We start from the raw sequence: 21,257 nt of genomic DNA, 5'->3' as shown, positions 1-21,257 counted from the left end.
TGGCCATCAGTACAAACAGAAAACACTATTTTTGATTCTTATTTCTGTCTCCAGATACAGATTGTTGTTATCAAAGCAGTTTGGAAGAATGTAAATTCTATTCTAGGTTACCACTCTGTAAACTAGCTAATATACTTAGAGTTTTGCAAGATTTAAAAGGAAATAAGACTGGTAGAAACAGTCAGTATGGAATAAGCATCCAGTGAAGAAAACAAAAAACAAAGGCATTTGGTTAGACCAAAAGGAGAGAGAGAGAGAGAGAGAGAGAGAAAAGCTGCCCATATCTACAGAGCCAAATGACTAAGTTTTTTCTACTTTTGTTGTTGAGTTGCTAAGCCATGTTCAACTCTTTGCAACCCCATGGACTGCAGCACGCCAGGCTTCCCTGTCCTTCACTATCTCTCAGAGTTTGTTCAAACTTATGTCCACTGAGTCAGTGATGCCATCCAACCATCTCATCCTCTGTCACCCTCTTCTCCCTCTCCCCTCAATCTTTCCCAGCTTCAAGGTCTTTCTACCTTTATTCTGATTTTGATGCTTAGATGAAAGTCAAGGAGTCTTAAAAAGCTGTTGCTGCTGGATCTTTTTAAAAAAAATTCAGGTGATTTTTATTACCTATTCTTAAACTGAAGAATATAGGGGGAAATAAAAAGACTCAAACAGTACCAAAGGGTCATCTGTTATTTGACTCTCAAAGATTCTTATTTTAAAAATTCTAGTTTGAAAACAAAGTGGGTATATATACTAAACATATTAAGAATGTTTAGAACAGTAAAAATACATTTTAGGGACTTCCCTAGTGGTTCAATGGTTAAGAATTCATCTACCAGTGTAGGAGACATGGGTTTTTATCCCTGCTCCAGGAAGCTCCCACACGCCTCAGAGCAACTAAGCCAGTGTGCCACAGTGCTGAGCTTACAAGCCACAACTATTGAAGCCCTAGAGCCCGTGCTCTGCAACAAAAGAAGCCACCACAATGAGAGGCTTGCACCCAGAAACTAGAGAGCAGCCCCCTACTCACTGCAACTAGAGAAATCCCGCAACAGCAACAAAGATGAAGAGCAGCCAAAAATAACACATAAATTTTAAAAATGAATAAAAATAAAACAAAAATACATTTTGATAGATATTTAAGTAAACCCATAGCTCAGGTATACATAAATAGAGTTATCAGAATTTAAAAACATAAAGAGTATACGTATACTCATTTTTAAAGCAAAACTTTAGTAAGGGCTTTGTTTAGATTTCTTTTTATTTACAGAAACTCCTAATTTCTTACTTGGCTAGAAGATATAAAAGAAGATTCTAGTGACATATGATGACTTAACTTAAAAACCTGCCTCTCCAACAAAGCAGACAGGAAGACAGAAGACTTTTTGGACGCCAGCACATTGGTTATCCTTAGAAAGAAAGTTGGTTCCATTTACCCAGATTGTAAATTGTTTAGAGCACCCTGTAATAATTCTTTCCTTTTTCTTATTTTCTGGCCAATCTTGTCCTGAAATAGCTAACATTTCTCTAATTTCTTCAAGAAGGTGTCAACTGACAAATCACAGCTCCTTCTCAAGTTCTTTCATAAATCATTTTTCTGATAAATCGTGGGAAAGGATGACAAAATCACTTTAAATAAATTCATTCTTGAGATGGATTTCATAAATCTTTTTCTGATAAATGGTGGGAAAGGATGACAAAATCACTTTAAATAAATTCATTCTTCAGATGGATTAGGAAACAACTATGTTGAAGTGCTTCCTCTTCTTGAAGGTCTCCTTTTGGGAGCCTCTTGAATACGTCACCCTTGCTAGATCTCCTCCTAGCCGACTGGTGGTTTTGGTCTCCTCTGCTGGCTCTCTTGACCTTAAAGGTGAAGAGCACCACAAACTTGCTCCTAGACCCTTCTCTTTATTGATGAATGCTATTTATATGCCAATGACCAATAAACCTACTTTTAGCCCCTGATCTCTTTTTAGAGCCTCATACTCACATATCCACTGTCCGCCTGCTATTTTCATTTTAATGTTTAATAGGAATCTCAACTTTAACATAAAGAGAACAAAGCTTTGGATCTTCTACCTTCCCTAACCTCAGTAAGTCGCACCAACCATTCACTCAACTATCAAGCCGAACATCTCTGGAGTCACTGACTACTCTCTCTCTCATGTCCCTCACACAATCCACCAGCAAGTTCTCTACCTCTAAAACATCCACCATGCTAAGATTTCCATTTCTGCTCTTACCTGGACTATTTTAATGGCCTCCTAATGAACCTCCCTATTTCCATTCTTACTTTCCTACAATCAATTCACCACATAGCAGGCAGAGCAAATTAGATCACATCATTCTTGCTTAGCCAAAAATAAAATCCAAATGATTTATCCTGGATTATAGAACACTATATAAGATTTGACTCTCTTTCTTTAGTCTTACCTCATACTATTTTTTTCCCCATTCTCTACTACACTCGAGCCACATTAGTATGGTTTCTCAAAAGTCCACTTCATTTTTTCCAGGGTCTTTGTGCTAGTTGTTTCTTCTGCCAGGAATGATCTTTCCACTGTTTTTTGCACATCAGAAACTCCTTAGCATTCCTATCACAACTTATACGTTACCTTATCAGCAAAGCCTTCCACGAACATTTCTTCACTAAAAACATTTTCATGGAGTACCTACCACATGCCAACACTATTCTGGATGCTAGGGGAAAGGTACTCAGTCTTATTAGTAATTAAGGAAATACTCATTAAAACTGTAATGAGAATCCTCTTCACAGTCAAAGAATCACTAAAATTAGATAAAGACAGACAATCCCACATGCTGATGAGGATGTAGAACAATGAAAACTGTCTTTATGGCTCATGAGAGTATATATTGTTGTTGTTGTTATTTAGTCACTAAGTGGTGTCTGACTCTGTAGCTTACCAGGCTTCTCTGTCCATGAGATTTCCCAGGCAAGGATACTGGAGTGGGTTGCCATTTCCTTCTCCGGGAATCTTCCTGACTCAGGGATTAAACCCATGTCTCCTGCATTAGCAGGTGGATTCTTTACCTGAGGCCACCTGGGAGCTCAATAAATAACAGCAATGTTCTTAAAAGGCCAAAACAGAAGTAATTCAAATATTCACCCACAGAAAAGATAAATAAATTGTGGTATATTTATATAAAGAAAAGTTACACAGCAATGAGAATGCATAACCTAGAGCTACATTTAAGAATAACATGGTTAAATTTCACTAGCAACTTTGAGCAAAAGAAGCACAGCACAAAAGAAGATATACATTAGAAGTCATTTATATAAAATTTAGAAACTTAAACCACTGTATCAGAAGTTGAGATCATAGTTATTTCTGAGGAGGAGGGTATGACTGAAGAGAGGTTGGGAGAGAGTATGAATGGAGCTTTGCAGTCTATCTTTTGGACGTGGGTGGTGGTTACATGGATGTGATCTCTGTGATAACTTACTGAGCTATAAACTTGTCACCCGGGCGCTTTTCTGTAAGTAATACTTCTATAGAAAAGTTTTATAAGTTTGTGTTCTTTAGATTGTTCAGTTTTTATGACTGTAAACCCATATGACTGCAGAATTTTACGGATAATAGCTGGTAGACTCATTCTAGAAGGTCTCCATATGAAAGAGCAATGAAGAAGCTGTTGCTTGGTCTTAGTATCAGGAACAGGTGTGGCTATTCTAACCAACTGATCTGTTTTATCACAAAGACACTATGATAAGTTTAAAGTGACCAGATTTCCCCTTTCTGCTGACTGCTGAAAACCTCAGAGCCAAGCTTGAGGCCCATGAATAAAAATGTATAAGATACTTTTGTGGTATGCTATTTTGTATTGGTCTTATTCAAGGTTTCATGTTACATTCCTAGTGTTCTTTACTTTTTCTCACAAAACTACATTTTGCTTTTTTTTTTAAATCACTTGCAAACTTCCTTTATCCTATCTGGAACAAGGCATGGTATTAGTGAATAAAAAAATGCTTTAATTATGTTTCTTTCCTTTAAAAAATATATGGTTTGGTTTTACTTCAATATGTTTGGTTTTACTTCATTCTTGTTTAATGCACTGTAATCTGACTAGAAGTCCTGACCCTGAATTCCAGCTTCTGCCACTTACTGGTTATGTAACTTTAGATGAATTATTTAGCCTCACTGAGCCTATAAAGTGGAAATATTAACAATTTTCACAGGATAACTGTGAAGATTAAAATAGTTATCCAAAAGATCTATATCTGGTTTAGCAACTACCACACAGAAAGTTTAATAAAAACAGTGGAATATCTGCTTTATATAGAAAAGCTACTAAAAAAATAAAAAAGAAAAGCTAAGTAATTATACTAGAATTACTTTTGTGGGATTTTAAGGATATAAAGTACATTAAAACTATTTTATTAAGACATCATAAAAATTCAGCAAAGCTGTATAGTGGGGAAATATTTAATTTTTAGTATAAGCAGACTATCTTCAGTCTGGAATAAATATACCTATTCCTAGATCTACCAGAACACATCAGCACCAAGAACAAGTGAAAAACATAAAATTTGTATTCTCAAAACATTTCCAGATCAGCTGTTTGGTGAGCATTTTCACATGAAAAAATACTGTAAACGACAGTAAGGCTTAAAGGAACCCAGAGAAGCTTCGTCAATTGATACTGTGGCTGAACTATATGATTATACTTCTCAATATGTCAATACCTAAATGACTTCTGAGTACATTTCTTTTGGCTTCTAAATGAGATTAACTTTCTACTTCCTTCTATCTCCCTTTCCAGACAGTTAGAAGATATTCTTTGTCTTTCATGGTTGGCAGCTGTAAGAAGATGGATCAAACGCTGAACCAGACGGCTCATTCATTTCTGGAACTTACAGCTTTATGTCTTCTGACTTAAATGTTCCTGACATCCAAACTGCCTGAAAAAGTTTAATTTTTCAAAACCCAGCCCAGATGCTGTTGCCATTTCTTAACCCACTATGTTTCAAAGGAGGCTATATAGCATATGGGAATTAAGTGCATAGATGGGCTTAAAGTTATATAGTCTAACCTCCTACCTCTATCACTGACTAGTGTATGACCATGGGGAGTTATTTAGTACCCAAGAACCTCAGTTTTATGACACGTAGAAAGTGAAGTCACTCAGTCATGTCCGACTCTTTGTTATCCCATGGACTATAGCCATGGACTGTAGCCTCCTCTGTCCATGGGATTTTCCAGGCAAGAGTACTGGAGTGGGTTGCCATTTCCTTCTCCAGACGATCTTCCTGACCCAGGGATCGAACCTGGGTCTCCTGCATTGTAGGCAGACGCTTTATCATCTGAGCCACCAGGGAAGTCCTTATGACATGTAAAGCATGAATAATAATGATGCTACCTATTTCAAAAGTTTGCTGTGAAGATTAAAAGAAATAAAGGAAGTTTAATACTTAGTACAGTGTCTGACACAGAACGACTACTGAACAAATGGTATCTACGATAATGTATACTTTTCATTATGTATTACAATTTGTTTATTTGTATGCCTGTTTCCTTACAAATTAGCTGAGAAAAGAAGAAAAGCGAAAGGCAAAGGAGAACGGGAAAGATTTACTGATCTGAATGCAGAGTTCCAAAGAATAGCAAGGAGAGATAAGAAAGCCTTCTTAGGAGAACAATGCAAAGAAATAGAGGAAAACAACAGAATGGGAAAGATTAGATCTCAAGAAAATTGGAAATATCAAAGGAACATTTCATGCAAAGATGGGCATAATAAAGGACAGAAATGGTAAGGACCTAATAGAAGCAAAAGAGGTTAAGAAGAGGTGGCTAGAATACACAGAAGAACTGTACAAAAAAGGTCTTAATGACCCAGATAACCACGATGGTGTAATCATCCACCTAGAGTCAGACATCCTGGAGTGTAAAGTCAAGTGGGCCTTAGGAAGCATTCCAATGAACAAAGCTAGTGGAGGTGATGGAATTCTAGCTGAGCTATTTAAAATCCTAAAAAATGGTGCTGTTAATGTGCTGCACTCAACATGTCAGTAAATTTGGAAAACTCAGCAGTGGTCACAGGACTGAAAAAGGTCAGTTTTCATTCCAATCCCAAAGAAAGGCAATGCCAAAGAATGTTCTAAGTACTGCACAATTGTGTTCATTTCACATACTAACAAGATAATGCTTAAAACCCTTCAAGTTAGCTTCAACAGTACTTGAACCAAGAACTTTCAGATGTATAAGCTGGATTTAGAAAAAGCAGAGGAACCAGAGACCAAATTGCGAACATCTGTTGGGTCATAGAAAAAGCAAGAGAATTCCAGGAAAACATCTACTTCTGCTTCATTGACTATGCTAAAGCCTTTGACTGTGTGGATCACAACAAACTGTGGAAAATTCTTCAAGAGATGGAATACCAGACCACCTTATCTGCCTCCTGAGAAACCTGTATAGAGGTCAAGAAACAACAGTTAAAACCTGACATGGAACAACGGACTGGTTCCAAATTGGGAAAGGAGTACGTCAAGGCTGTATATTGACACCCTGCTTATTTAACTTATATGCAGAGTACATCATGAGAAATGCTGGGCTGGATGAAGCACAAGCTGGAATCAAGATTGCTGGGAAAAATACCAATAACCTCAGATATGCAGATGACACCACCCTAATGGCAGAGAGTGAAGAGGAACTAAAGAGTCTCATGATGAAGGCTAAAGAATTCCAAAAACTAAGATAGTGGCATCCGGTCTCATCACTTCATGGAAAATAGATGGGGGAAAAAATGGAAACAGTGACAGGCTTTATTTTCTTGGGCTCCAAAATCACTGTGGACAGTGACTGCAGCCATGAAATTAAAAGGCGCTTGCTCCTTGGAAGAAAAGCTATGTCAAACCCAGACAGCATATTAAAAAGCAGATACATCACCTTGCCGACAAAGGTCTGTCTAGTCAAAGCTATGGTTTTACCAGTAGTCATGTATGGATGTCAGAGTTGGACCATAAAGAAGGCTGATCGCAGCAGAATTGATGTTTTCGAACTGAGGTGCTAGAGAAGACTCCTGAGAGTCTCTTGGACTGCAAGGACATCAAACCAGTCAATCCTAAAGAAAATCAGTCCTGAATATTCACTGAAAGGACTGATGCTGAACCTCTAATACCTTAGCCATCTGATGCAAAGAGCTGACTCATTGGAAAAGACCCTGATGCTGGGAAAGATTGAGGGCAGGAGAAGGGGGTGACAGAGGATGAGATGGTTAAATGATATCACCAACTCAATGGAGAAGAGTTTGAGCAAACAATGAAGGAGAAAGTGAAGGGAGACAGTAAAGAACAGAGAAGCCTGGCATGCTACAGTCCATGGGGTTGCAAAGAGTCAGACAGGACTGAACAACTGAACAACAATCTCCTTTGTTAGACAGTGAGTCCCTTGAGGCTACGAACTGTATTTCAATCTCCTTTATATTCAGTTCTAAACCCAGTGCCTAGTACAGAGTAGGTGCTGTGATCATAGATGGGTGAAAGGGCAGAAGGCGGGAAGATAGGGAAAGGAAAGCACTCAAATTGGGACCTTGGGTCTTTTCTATGTCTGCCATGAGGACAGAACGTAGGTGTTAGGAGAGGATTTAATCACAGCCCCTTCCAGGTCTGGGGCAGCAAAAGCTTCCACAGTGGCTTCTGTGAAGCTCTTGGCCGGGTAAGAGGCTTCAAATTAAAAGATTTCTATGGTAGGTAGGTAATATTAGTAGCAAAATTAGTTAGGTGGTAAGGGTAAGAATCCAGAGAAGGTAATGGCACCCCACTCCAGTACTTTTGCCTGGAAAATCCCACGGACAGAGGAGCCTGGTAGGCTGCAGTCCATGGGTCGCGAAGAGTCGGACTCGACTGAGCAACTTCACTTTCACTTTTCACTTTCATGCATTGGAGAAGGAAATGGCAACCCACTCCAGTGTTCTTGCCTGGAGAATCCCAGGGATGGCAGAGCCTGGTGGGCTGCCGTCTATGGGGTCGCATAGAGTCGGACCCGACTGAAGCGACAGCAGCAGCAGCAGCAGTGAGGGTAAGAATCACAGGGGTTGGGAGTCAGAGAAGGTGTGTGGATGGATGATAGTAAGCTGCAGAACGTGAAGATAAATCTCTATTTGCAATGCTAACAGAGAGAGATAGGGAGCTCTTGTGACTAGGTCAACTGTAGAATTTACTTACAGGATATATGCAAATTCATGTGTCAAGGAGGACAACACGGTTAAAATATGGTCATTAATGGATATTCTTAAGATTTTAAGTATTGGTTTCTAATCTAAACTCTCTGTAAGTAGCACAGAAAAGATAGGCCACTCTGGATTAAATCCTGGCTCAATCGTTTACTATTTGTATCATCTTGGGAAAAGTTCCTTAACCATTCTGAGTCTGTTTCCACATCTATTCAGCTGAGGATACTACCATCATATGGGATTATTATGAAGATTAGTAATAATAAATATGAAGTGTTTGACACCATGCTTGAGCAACAGACCAATAAACAGTATATATTTTTGCTACTTTATAGATTAACAATATATTCAGCCATTTATGAAAAATAATTTGTTTAATCCTCTTTACCATCTCATACAGCTAACTATGCTAAGTGGTCATAGCTGTTATAACATGCACAACATTGCTATATCTTCAGGAAGATGAATCTGCAAAGCTGTTTCAATATTTCCTTCAACATTTAGAGAAGTACAAAAATCAGCTAACACAGTAACTATTAACAGTCACATGCTCAAATACAACATTAATACTTAAAAGTCAATTCTTATGTTGAAAGTCAAAGATTCTAGCAAATTCTAGCACACAAGCAAAAGTTAAGTTGGAGCAATTAGACTGACTTCAGTTTATCTGTTTTTTCCCCCACTGTGAAGTGCTATACACAAGAATGAAAAAAAACAAAATCACTAGAATAAAAAAGGATAAACTTGTTTAAATCTCTCAAGAAGCTGTCCAATAAATAGTAATTTTTGTACTAAGTCAACTACAGCCAGTATCTCAGTTTATCCTTTCTTTAGTTATAAAACTTTGAACAGGTGAATACTGTTAAAATTTGCTCCAAAAACATAATGAAAATAACTCTCCAACTAAAGACCTATAGTGGTTTCACAATATCTAGCAAACTTAATCTCTTCTAGCTTTGAAGATTCACCATAAACTGATTCTATTCAATCTAACTTTATTTCCACAACTCAGTCACATTACTTCTTAATCAAACCTGGCCTTCTCTAACTCCCAACCCTATACTCACTCTCACCTCTGTGTGCCTGTGTGGTCTCCTGCTGCTGCTGCTGCTGTTTAGTTGCTAAGCTGTGTCCCACTCTTTGCGACCCATGGACCATAGCCTGCCAGCCTCCTCTGTCCAAGGGATTTCCCAGGCAAGAATACTACAGTGGGCTGGGAGTGTGGTCCCCAACTATACTCATTCTCCTCTCTACTGTTTTCTAACTGGGACTTGTTTAAGCCCAGGACTCTGGCCTATTCTGAATCACCCAATTAGCATCTTATCACAAACTGTTCTAAAATTAAAGATTGTTTTCAGAAGCCACACCTAAAAATCTGACATTAAAGTTAAACCTCATGTTAACTATTTTCTGCCATTCCTGATGAGGAGAGAGTATCATTATTTTCAGTTAAGGTACATTCCCTTATCACTAGATATCAAAATTATAAATGGGAGATTGCTTTATTTCAGCCATAATTTCCTTTGAGAAAATCTTTTGAACGTAAGGAAAAATCCCTAGGGTTCTCAATAAGAATCTCTAGAACATGCTTATTTGTAACTTGTTCTTTCATATATGACTATCAGATCAGATTATAAAAAATTCACATGAATAAGATTACACACGATCTTGGATTGGATCCCTCAAATGCTATGACAGCTGAAAAAATCAGTATTTATTGGAAAGACCTACAAAACTTCGAGGCAAATTAAATTAAACCACATCTAAGATTTACCATTTTTGTTAGCTTTTTTTTCTTTTGATTCAAAATTTACTTAGATTGACTGCCTCCAGGAGGTATTACTCAAAACACAGCCTTTAACTGAAGAGTGTAATACCAGGAAAGGGTAATGTCCAAACTTTTTCCTTTGAGGTTAAATTAATTTAGTGAAGAAAATGAGTTTCTTTCTTAAGAAGTGAGGTTTATGTTACCCCTTCAAATCACTGTGAATAAACATTATTGTACAAATAGTTCAGTATAAGAAGCATACTTTTCCATTTATGTTTAGTCAGATAGTTATCATTAGAAAAAACCCAAGGAAATTGACCTAGAATCACATTAATTAAAAAGTGTCACTCTAATCAAAACACATTATTTTAAATAATTTAAATTACCTAGGATAATAAAACTATCTACTAAAAACTACTTGAAAATTCCATGAGTTGACTCTCCCAGATTCAAGTTAGTGCCAGTTTAAAAAGTATTCAGATACTAAGAAATCTGTTAACTGATATTAGGCAAGTATCCTTTTTTGCAATCTCAGTAATACTGCTATGAAGTGAAAAAGAAGACAAGAGTAAAAAAGACTTCCCTTTAGTCACAACGGTAATACCACAAATCTACTATAGAGATAAAAAGAAAATTTTAGTTTAATTGAAGTAACTTTAAAACCCAGGCAAACCATCAAGTGTTTTCAGATCTCAATAAAAAGGTAAAATATTTGCCATACAAACATTAATTGATCATTTCAGATATGATTAAAGAGGTTTAAGGAAAATAAATCCTCAATACTAGAACAGAAAAATGTGTGTTAAAAAGAAGATAATCTTCTAAAATACTATTATTAATAATAATCAAAGGTTCACAAAAAATATTTACCATGAAAGAGTCAATCATAAGCAATAATAAAGTGTTGTCACAATACAGAGAAAGGAAGAAAGAAATATGTGAAGATCAAAATTTATCACTTACCTCATGATTCAGCTCTGCTATCTGATCTTTCAGTTCCCTAATATACTGGTTAGAATCAGACTTGTTAAGCTGTCCTTGAAGCTTTCCTTCTTCTTTCTGTTTTGTGACAATATAACAAAGCAAAATCAAGAGACAATTTTCATAGCATGTACTCAAGTATTTGAAGATATAGGACAGCATAAAGGCATATCCTTTAACTGGCTAAATTCTGAACAAGTATATTCTCAAACTATTTCTGTAAAATTAATAGTAAATTATATTATTTCTAAATAATGTTGATTAACTGTATTAATATAATTAACACAATTTATAAACTGTATCTTTTGAGAGACTCTTAGAAATCAATAACTGAAAGGGTCTACTAGTCTACTAGTGAAAAAAAAAATTACCCTAGAATTTGAAAGCCATTTATTTAGTCATTTTGAGGGTAAAGGCTTTTCTATCCATTCCATAAGAGATTCAGTGCTTAATTGGGAAGGTGGTAAGCCTCCTACAATTACAGTAGGAAGTTGCTTTTGCTGGGGAACAGAAAGGAAAAAAAAAAAGAGAAAAGGTTCTTCAAAACCCTCTTACAAGGGGAAGATGGCTCTGAATAGCTTCTGTTTAATTAGCTCAGGAATGTGATTAAAAGGTGCTCCAATCCTGAGAACTAGTTACAGAATCATGCTGGAATCATTTTCCAGGGAGACAGACTAAAAGAGAAGGAACTGCCTTTTTCTTACACCACCTGAAAACAAATGTGAACTTGTAAGGTAAAGGAAAAAAAACAGGACTGTTTTTGGTGTCCAGGTTATTTGTTTAGGAGGCCATGTTTGATGTTTAAAATGTTAAGAAGCTCTGATCCAGAGACATCTACTGAAAACTACTGAGCAACTCCTGATGCCAGAAAAGTACCAATTTACCTTCAATAGTCATCACTCAAGTTTCTTTTCACGGAGACAACCACTGTTAACAGTTTTTTTCATGTAGTGGTATTTTGTACAGACATGCATAAACTCACATGTATACTCACATGTATACATACATATTTTTACTCATACGATAGACACCATACAAGCTGTTCTACACTTGCTATTATCTCAAGAATAGTGCTTGAAGATCATTCAATATCAGCATGCAGCAGAAGGATAATACACTGTGATTTGAGAGAATTCTAGAGTTCCTGTAAAAGTTATCTTAGTGGTATCTAAACATTTATCAGTTACTTAAAAGTAAGTTTTAAAAGGTGCCTTAGGTTCTGTACAATTACCTTGAATGTGACGGGTTGTAGTGAAGAGCATTTTCCAATGTGGAAAATGTGTCTTTCCACTCACAGTAAGAAGGGACCTTGGACATAATCTAGTTTGGAACTCTGACTGCAACCACAGGCAGCCTCTACTTTGCTTTCACACACCCTCCCCTAACATCCTTAGCAAAAGGAAGAACTAGCCAGAACTGCCTTGGCAACGGGATAGGGAGCTCCTCTGCAGAGTAATGGCAACCACCCCAACAACACTGCTCTTCTGCGTTACTCTATTTCTGCCACCTTCATTTCATTCTTATGTACCCTTTAGTCTGTTCTGCAATCCTTTCATCAAGTTATTCCTATATGATCCTTCCCTCTCTTTTTTTCTTATGGAAATTTGACTTAAAAACCTTTTATTGGAATGTGGCCTGCTGAAGCAGTTTGAAGTAAAAAAACAATTGAGCTTCCCTGGTGGCTCAGTGGTAAGAAGCCGCCTGCAATGCAGGAGATGTGGGTTTGATCCCTGGGTCAGAGAGATACCCTGGAGAAGAAAATGGCAACTCACTCCAGGATTCTTGCCTGGGAAATACCATGGAAATTTCCCAGGCAAGAGGAGCCTGGCAGGCTACAGTCCATGGGGTCACAAAAGAGTTGGAAATGACTTAGCAACTAAACAACAACAAAAGAACAACTACTGTTTCTGTCTAGTCAGTGTTAATGCTTAGTCTTGTCCACTCTTTGTGACCCCATGGACTGTAGCCCACCAGGCTCCTCTGTTCATGGAATTCTCCAGGCAAGAATACGGGAGTGGATTGCCATTCCCTACTCCACAGACTTTAAAACTTTTCTTATACAGTTAAACGCAAGGATATTACATATAATCATCTAAAAAAAGAATTAATTTAACAATTACTATATTTCAAACATGCAGGGCCTTCAAAATACATACAAAAGACACCTTTGGTTTTCAGCCATATTCCCATATTTAAGATAAAAATTCTTTTGAAAATTTAGTTAGAAATATTAATATGATGGCCAGAGAAATGATAGCAGAACCAATAGAACACCAAGGATACCAAAACAGAATCCTAATCAAACCATCTCTGAAGCCTTCCTTACTGATTTTTTCATTTATATAAACCAATAAAATCTCTTGATTATTTAAACCAGTCTGAATATGGATTCGATAAAGGACAGAAATGGTATGGACCTAACAGAAGCAGAAGATATTAAGAAGCGGTGGCAAGAATACACAGAAGAACTGTACAAAAAAGATCTTCACGACCCAGATAATCACAATGGTGTGATCACTCACCTAGAGCCAGACATCCTGGAATGTGAAGTCAAGTAGGCCTTAGGAAGCATCACTACGAACAAAGCTAGTGGAGGTGATGGAATTCCAGTTGAGCTATTTCAAATCCTCAAAGGTGATGCTGTGAAAGTGCTGAACTCGATATGCCAGCAAATTGGGAAAATTCAGCAGAGGCCACAGGACTGGAAAAGGTCAGTTTTCATTCCAATCCCAAAGAAAGGCAATGCCAAAGAATGCTCAAACTACCACACAATTGCACTCATCTCACATGCTAGTAAAGTAATACTCAAAATTCTCCAAGCCAGGCTTCAGCAATACATGAACCGTGAACTTTCAGATGTTCAAGCTGGTTTTAGAAAAGGCAGAGGAACCAGAGATCAAATTGCCAATATCCGCTGGATCATCGAAAAAGCAAGAGAGTTCCAGAAAAACATCTATTTCTGCTTTATTGACTATGCCAAAGCCTTTGACTGTGTGGATCACAATAAACTGTGGAAAATTCTGAAAGAGATGGGAATACCAGACCATCTGACCTGTCTCTTGAGAAACCTGTATGCAGGTCAGGAAGCAACACTTAGAACTGGACATGGAACAACAGACTGGTTCCAAACAGGAAAAGGAGTACGTCAAGGCTGTATACTGTCACCCTGCTTATTTAACTTATATGCAGAGTACATCATGAGAAACGCTAGGCTGGAAGAAACACAAGCTGGAATCAAGATTGCTGGGAGAAATATCAATAACCTCAGATATGCGGATGACACCACCCTTATGGCAGAAAGTGAAGAAGAACTAAAGAGCCTCTTGATGAAGGTGAAAGAGGAGAGTGAAAAAGTTGGCTTAAAGCTCAAACGTTCAGAAAACTAAGATCATGGCATCTGGTCCCATCACTTCATGGGAAATAGATGGGGAAACAGTGGAAACAGTGCCAGACTTTATTTTTTTGGGCTCCAGAATCACTGCTGATAGTGACTGCAGCCATGAAATTAAAAGATGCTTCCTCCTTGGAAGGAAGGTTATGACCAACCTAGATAGCATATTTAAAAGCAGAGACATTGCTTTGCCAACAAAAGTCCGTCTAGTCAAGGCTATGGTTTTTCCAGTGGTCATGTATGGATGTGAGAGTTGGACGGTGAGGAAAGCTGAGCGCTGAAGAATTGATGCTTTTGAACTGTGGTGTTGGAGAAGACTCTTGAGAGTCCCTTGGACTGCAAGGAGATCCAATCAATCCATCCTAAAAGAGATCAATCCTGAGTGTTCATTGGAAGGTCTGATGCTGAAGCTGAAACTCCAATACTTTGGCCACCTCATATGAAGGGTTGACTCATTGGAAAAGACCCCAATGCTGGGTAGGATTGGGGGCGAGAGGAGAAGGGGACGACAGAGGATGAGATGGTTGGATGGCATCACCGACTTGATGGACATGGGTTTGGGTAGACTCCGGGAGTTGGTGATGGACAGAGAGGCCTGGCGTGCTGCAATTCATGGGGTCGCAAAGAGTCGGACACGACTGAGCGACTGAACTGAACTGAATATGGATTTGTTGCTAACATATCTTGAGCACATATTAGGCCTTCACAATTGAGGTTCCCCAACAGGCTTCCCCAGTGACTCAGTGGGTGAAGAATCTGCCTGCAATGGAGGAGATACAGGTTCAATCTCTGGGTCAGGAAGATGCCCTCGAAAAGGAAATGGCAACCCACTCCAGTATCTTTGCCTGGAAAATTCCATAGACAGAAGAGCCTGTTGGCCTACATTATAGTCCATGGGGCTGCAAAGAGTCAGACATGACTGAGCATACAAACTCATATTACTTATCACAGGAATTAAGCCCTAATGCCTGAAGTATCCTTGTACATAATGAGCTAACTTATCTCCTATGCATCTAAAATGGTACTAGCTTTGTATCATCCTTAGAACAATTGAGAAAATAGCTACTTGATTTTCTGTAGAGCTTCTCTATTGGAGGAGTGGTGGTAGAGAAAGACAGGCTTACAATTAGCTAGGAATTGTTCTAAGCCTTTTACGTGTAATCCTCACAACAACTGTGTATAATTGTTGTTGTTCAGTCCCTCAGTCATGTACGATTCTTTGCAACCCCAAGGAATGCGGCACTCTAGGCTTCCCTGTCCTTCATCATCTCCCAGAGCTTGCTCAAACTCATGTCCATTGAGTCAGTGATGCCATTTTTATTCATTTCCTAGATAAGGACACTTAAATCAAAGACTGAGTGAATTGGAGTCACAACAATAGACGACCCATTTTCTACCTTAAATTATGGCACTTTGAACATGAGAAATAATGAAAGAGAATATATGGAGATCTATGCAAAAGATTCACAAATTAGCTTTCTTGGATTTGTTACAAAAATACTTATTTTAGCCTCTGCTGATTTAAGGGCTTCTCTGGTGGCTCAGACAGTAAAAAATCTGCCTGCAATGCAGGAGACCTAGGTTCAGTCCCTAGGTTGGGAAGGAGGAAATGGCAACCCACTCTAGTATTCTTACCTAGGAAATTCCATGGACAGAGGAGCCTGGTGGGCTACAATCCATGGGGTTGAAAAGAGTAGAACACAACTAAGTAACTAACATTTGCACTTTTTCCTCTGATTTAAATAGGAATTGCAATACCAAAAGAATTTAAAATGCTATAGTTACTTCCATCTATGGCCCTAAGCTAATATGATCCATATTATCAATTTACAGTTGTCCAATACAACTTACACGTCCTTATGCCTGCATCTTATTTTTAATCATCCACTTTTTAAATGAAATATTTCAAAAGAAGAATAAGAACAAAAGTGTAATATAATAAAGACTAATGAACCCACCACCTAAATTCAGTCTGTTGCAGGACTATATCTCATTCTAAGATTTTCCTTGGCTCTAGACTTACTCCATCTTTAGTCCTGTATATCTCAAAGATGGAAAAGATGATGTCAGGTAGAAAGGATTAAGTAGTGAGTAACTGAAAGAAGAAGGAAGACAAGGAAGAATGTAGAAAAAAAATTTTGGAGGGAGAATATTCATTAATATAAATAAAATAAAGCCATTATTCTTACAGAATGTACTTTCTAAATCCTATATGTGAAATGAGAAAGGGTAGCATATTTTTAGTAAGTAACTATATTTCCAAAGCCAGGAAATTTGATAAGAATTACCCATTTTAATATATGTGTTCAGCTGGCTTTTTATTTTAGTCTAATTGTATTACTGTGTCATATTAATTCTCTTGAAATAAGTGATTAAATGGTAAGTGCAATCTACTACTTGGAAGATATCCTTCTGAATGAAATAAGCTAAATGTTCATGGTTTGGAATCATAGTTGGATAAAGGTGATTTTTAATCAGGTCCTCAATAAAGGTAAAAGTCTTGAGGATTTTGGTCATCACAGAGCAATGTTATCATGTGGGATAACGTAAAATTTTCAGGGTAAATAAAACGGCAAAACTACTCCAGTGTTCTTGCCTGGAAAACCTCATGGAGAGAGGAGCTTGGTAAGGTATAGTCCATGGGGTCACTAAGAGTTGGACATGACTTAGCAACTAAACAACAACAAAAAATGACAAAGCCCAAGGTAAGTGCTAAAGCTGTAAGAATGCAGAAGTGCTTTAGATCTAAATGGCTGTAGAATGACCGGTAATAATAATTAATACCATTGAAAAAAAGGCTTGGTAAGACAGAAATCATTAAGTCTGTTTTACAAAAAATGATCAAATGACTCCAAAGATTTGTTTCTTCCAAAGGTGGGTCATTCTAGGGTTTGGCTAAAAAGTTTGTTACAGCACTTTGATTTCTTTGGAGGAAAGGTAGTATTTAATGAAAAAACAGAGCAGTTAAGAAATTTTACAATAAAAAATGGAAAGCTTTTTACTTAAAAAAAGAAGACTCCTAAAAGATATTTGTGAAAATCAAAGAAGCCCTTTTAGATTTTATAGTTAAAAATAGGTGTTCTTTCAATGTCTATTAATTGCAGGAAAAAAGGCAGAATTTCAAAGAGAAACACTATATATTTGATGAAATCTAACTGCATATGGTTGTTCTTTTCAGATATAAATATCAAGATTACTGTTAGTTTTTTTAAAAAAAACTTTTACAAATAAAAACATTCTGATGCCTATTAAATCACTGTTTCTGTGGGCAGATACCCCAGTAAACAACCTGTAAGGCACTGGCTAAACTGAAGAAAGAGGAAGGGTGATTAAGTGGCTCCAGGCTTTAGCAGTGACCCCAGGAGAAGACAATTACCATCCAGGCACACTGTCACACATAAGGAGCACACCAGGGCGACAGATAACAAGTGGAAAGCTCTGCTTGGGGTATTTTGATTCAATAGCCTGCTTTAAGGGAATATAGCTGATGTTTCAATAACAGAGATAAAAAGTAAGAGATGCCCTGAATGCTATATAATGAACTGAAATGTATAAAAACGACTTTTTATCTGTAAGTCTATGATTTTATATTCTACAAACAGGGTCTCATTTAAATATGTTAATATAAAGTCTTTCAAAGACTCTTTTTAAAAGTAAAAACTGAATAACTGGATGCTTACAACACCAAAAAATATATATAATTAACTATTATAGTCTAATAAGTAGATATCAATTGAATTTCACTTCTGTGGCAGTTCATTCAATTATCTAATGTTTAAGGGAGTTTTTTGAAAGTATTTTTACATCTTTCTATTTTCAAGAAATGTCCACATGGTTCTTTCTGATAAGCTGGTGGGAAAATGTCAGCTACAGTGGTAAATTTACCAGGAACCTGAATTTTCTTGAGGTTTTGTTTTGGTCCAGCTGATAACAACAGATTGTCAGTTAACTGGTTTCCTAAGCAAAACTAATAAGGCAAGTAACAAACTTAAAGGAAGAGAGATCCAACATGTCAACAATTTTGGCATTCAGTAATTTCAATAAACAGACCTTAAATACTTTTTGTCACACAGCAAAAGAAACTTTATATCAAGAGAGCATAAAGTAATATTTATAAAAGCTTTAAATGTACATTTCACACTTGGATCTACTTTTAAAAATAATTTTAGGAATTATCATTATGATGTCTAAAATAATCTAATTCATATTAAGGCCTCAAGTCACTGAGCTTTATATATGAACCTCTTAGTCAAAAGGTCATTAATAATTCTAGTTAATAATATGCAAGCTTAAGTGTCTGGGGTAAAGTATGACAACTTTAACTTACTCTGACATGAATTGAAAAATAAATTCACTAGAATGATGGATAGGTAAGTATTTGATGAAGCAAGAGATAAAACAAATATCTCAAAATATTAATTTTAGAATGGAGGTGGTGAATTTATGATGTTCACTATACAATTCTTTCAACTTCTGTATTTTTGAAATTTTTCACAATAAAGTACTGGAAGAAGTTATCAGTAAATAAAACTAATTTCCTCTCCCTTCCCATTCTGCTAAAAAGTAAGCACTTGGTCCAAACTGTACTTATCTCCCAAAGTTACTTAACGATTGTTCACTTAAAAATCCATGTTTTTGGACTTTCCTGGCAGTCCAGTGGTTAAGATCCCGTGTTTCCACTTCAGGGAACATGGGTTCGACCCCTGGTCAGGAAACTAAGATTTCACATGCCAAGCAGTGGGGACAAAAAGTAAAACAAGCAAAACAGAAATCCATGTTTTGCTCTAGAATGGACGCTGCTTTCTTCACATTTTACTGAAAACTCAAGAAAGAAAAAGGAATATGATTAAATCATACAATTAGTACTTCATTAAATAGAATATAATTTTCGAGCAGGCTAAGTTATAGTTCATCTCTATAATAACATACAGTAGATTTTATGGTTGCTACCTTAAGATCCATTCTCTCTCCTTCATTATGTAGTGGTAATAGGACTGGAATTATCCTGATCCAAGATAAACACATCTATTTTGCATAGTGACTGGTTCAGGAGTTTCTCAAAGTGTGACACTCAAAACTTGCCAGAAAGTATGGGGTATAGTTTCTTATTCTGGATATTATGACACGTGGGTATAAAGCTCATTTGTTAGCCATTTTAACACAATAAGGAAAATCTCCAGAAGATAAAAATGATCAGGAGGGTAGAGCCTTAAGAATCATGGTTAAATACAAGATGGAGCTCAAACTAAACTTTTCCTGAAGCACAACTTACTTCTAAACTTTTCAGGCACATAAGCCAATAAACACCATTTAGAATTTAAGCCATATTATTTATGCCATAAACAAATCCGAAATTGGATTTTCTGTTACCTGCAATAAAACATCCTACCTCATAAATATTTTTAAAATACGTCTTAAGTAAATGCATATGTGTTACTTTAGTCAAGTCTGACTCTTTGAGACCCTATGGATTGTAGCCCGTCAGGCTCCTCTGTCCATGGGATTCTCCAGGCAAGAACACTGGAGTGGGTTGCCATACCCTCCTCCAGGGATCTTCCCGACCCAGGGATTGAACACATGTCTCTTATGTCTCATTGGCAGGCAGGTCCTTTACCACTAGCGTCACCTGGGAAGCCCAAGGAAACAAACACCATAATGTAAACAACATAACCTATATAATGCTAAAAACAATGATTCCCAAAGATGATTATGAAAAAAACATTGCTTTGGGAGTTTTGTAAACTTATAGATTAAGAGAATTTATTTCTGATCTACCAAATTCTAAATGTCTGGGAATGGAGCTTGAAATCAGTATACTCTGAGAGCTAAACAAGGGGTGATTCTGACATAACCAGTGTGACAAAACTACACTGAAACAAACACACTGGTTTGAACTATCTTTGAAAATTAACTATTTTTTAAAAAACACAAATCTAAAATTTATATGCCAAGTATAAAATGTTTATTTATTTCTTAAAAATCTCAATATTTTATGAGTTGATACTCATTACAGAATTTACATAGTGTAATTTTATATATTTAAAAAAAAAAAAGGAGATATTTTTTAAACTACAACAACAGTGAATGTTCAGGTAAATGACCAAGACTCATAAACTTATTTACAAATAGTCTCTATGCTTCCAGAGCAAATATATTTAAAAATAAAAATAGAAGAAAGCTGTCAAGGGTTCTTTAATTTCTTTCAATTCTGCTATCAGTTTCACTTCACGTTATTTCTGTGATAGTTTCAGCTGGTCAGTTCCTTGTCTACAGAGGTTAGTTCAATCTTGAACTCAAATCCCTTTCTTGGTTAACCTAACTCTCAAACAGAAAATATAATTTTAAAGTTTGGTAACGTATGATGAGGAACTAAATAAAATGTTTAGGATCTGAGAAAATTCTACACATCTGACCTGTAAGACTGAAAACTAACTGTTCTAAAGAATGAAGAAAAAAACCCAAAGATCTGGGCACCAAGAAAATAATTCTTTTAAAACTTAAAAAAAACCCCACCAATATTTATGAGGAGATACGGCAATAAATAAGAGAAAATGGAGTCCAATTCTGTAAATTTTTAATCAGGTAACAGATTGTTACAGCCCCAGAGTTATGTTCTTTAATATAACCCATAAATGTGTATAGAGAAATCTTTATTACTTAGAGTAGTGATTCTGGTATTCAACCACCTAGATTGTTGATTAACAACTGTAGGCATATGTCTTCACCTGTTTTGTTCCTGCAACTTTTGGGAGCTTTAATCATAGAAAGAATGAGGTAGAGATGGACTGTGCTCAGGATGTGACAATATTCTGTTATTGGAATATTTTCAATCTATTGATTGAAAAATCATAAATGCTGTGGTCAGCAGGGAAAAAATGAATTATGTATTTGTGTAAGCCACAGCAGAAAGTAGACATTTTAATGAGAAATAGC

At 36.7% G+C, this 21,257-nt stretch overlaps 1 protein-coding gene across 8 annotated transcripts in view; it reads right to left on the bottom strand.

The window, feature by feature from the left end:
- The window catches only part of EVI5 (ecotropic viral integration site 5), a 223,088-nt gene that overhangs the window by 24,117 nt on the left and 177,714 nt on the right, over positions 1–21,257 (bottom strand). For all 8 annotated transcript variants that reach the window (XM_081486300.1, XM_081486303.1, XM_081486304.1 and 5 more), the window contains one exon: positions 10,916–11,011. In XM_081486300.1, coding sequence (XP_081342426.1) covers positions 10,916–11,011 — 96 coding nt within the window. The remainder of the gene's footprint in view (positions 1–10,915; positions 11,012–21,257) is intronic.

This window comes from Giraffa tippelskirchi, chromosome 5, assembly GCF_054371585.1.
Source record: "Giraffa tippelskirchi isolate mGirTip1 chromosome 5, T2T-mGirTip1v1.2.pri, whole genome shotgun sequence".
Taxonomy (NCBI): Eukaryota; Metazoa; Chordata; class Mammalia; order Artiodactyla; family Giraffidae; genus Giraffa; species Giraffa tippelskirchi.
The sequence above is the reverse complement of the archived record's forward strand: the minus strand, read 5'-3'. Positions and strand labels throughout refer to the sequence as shown.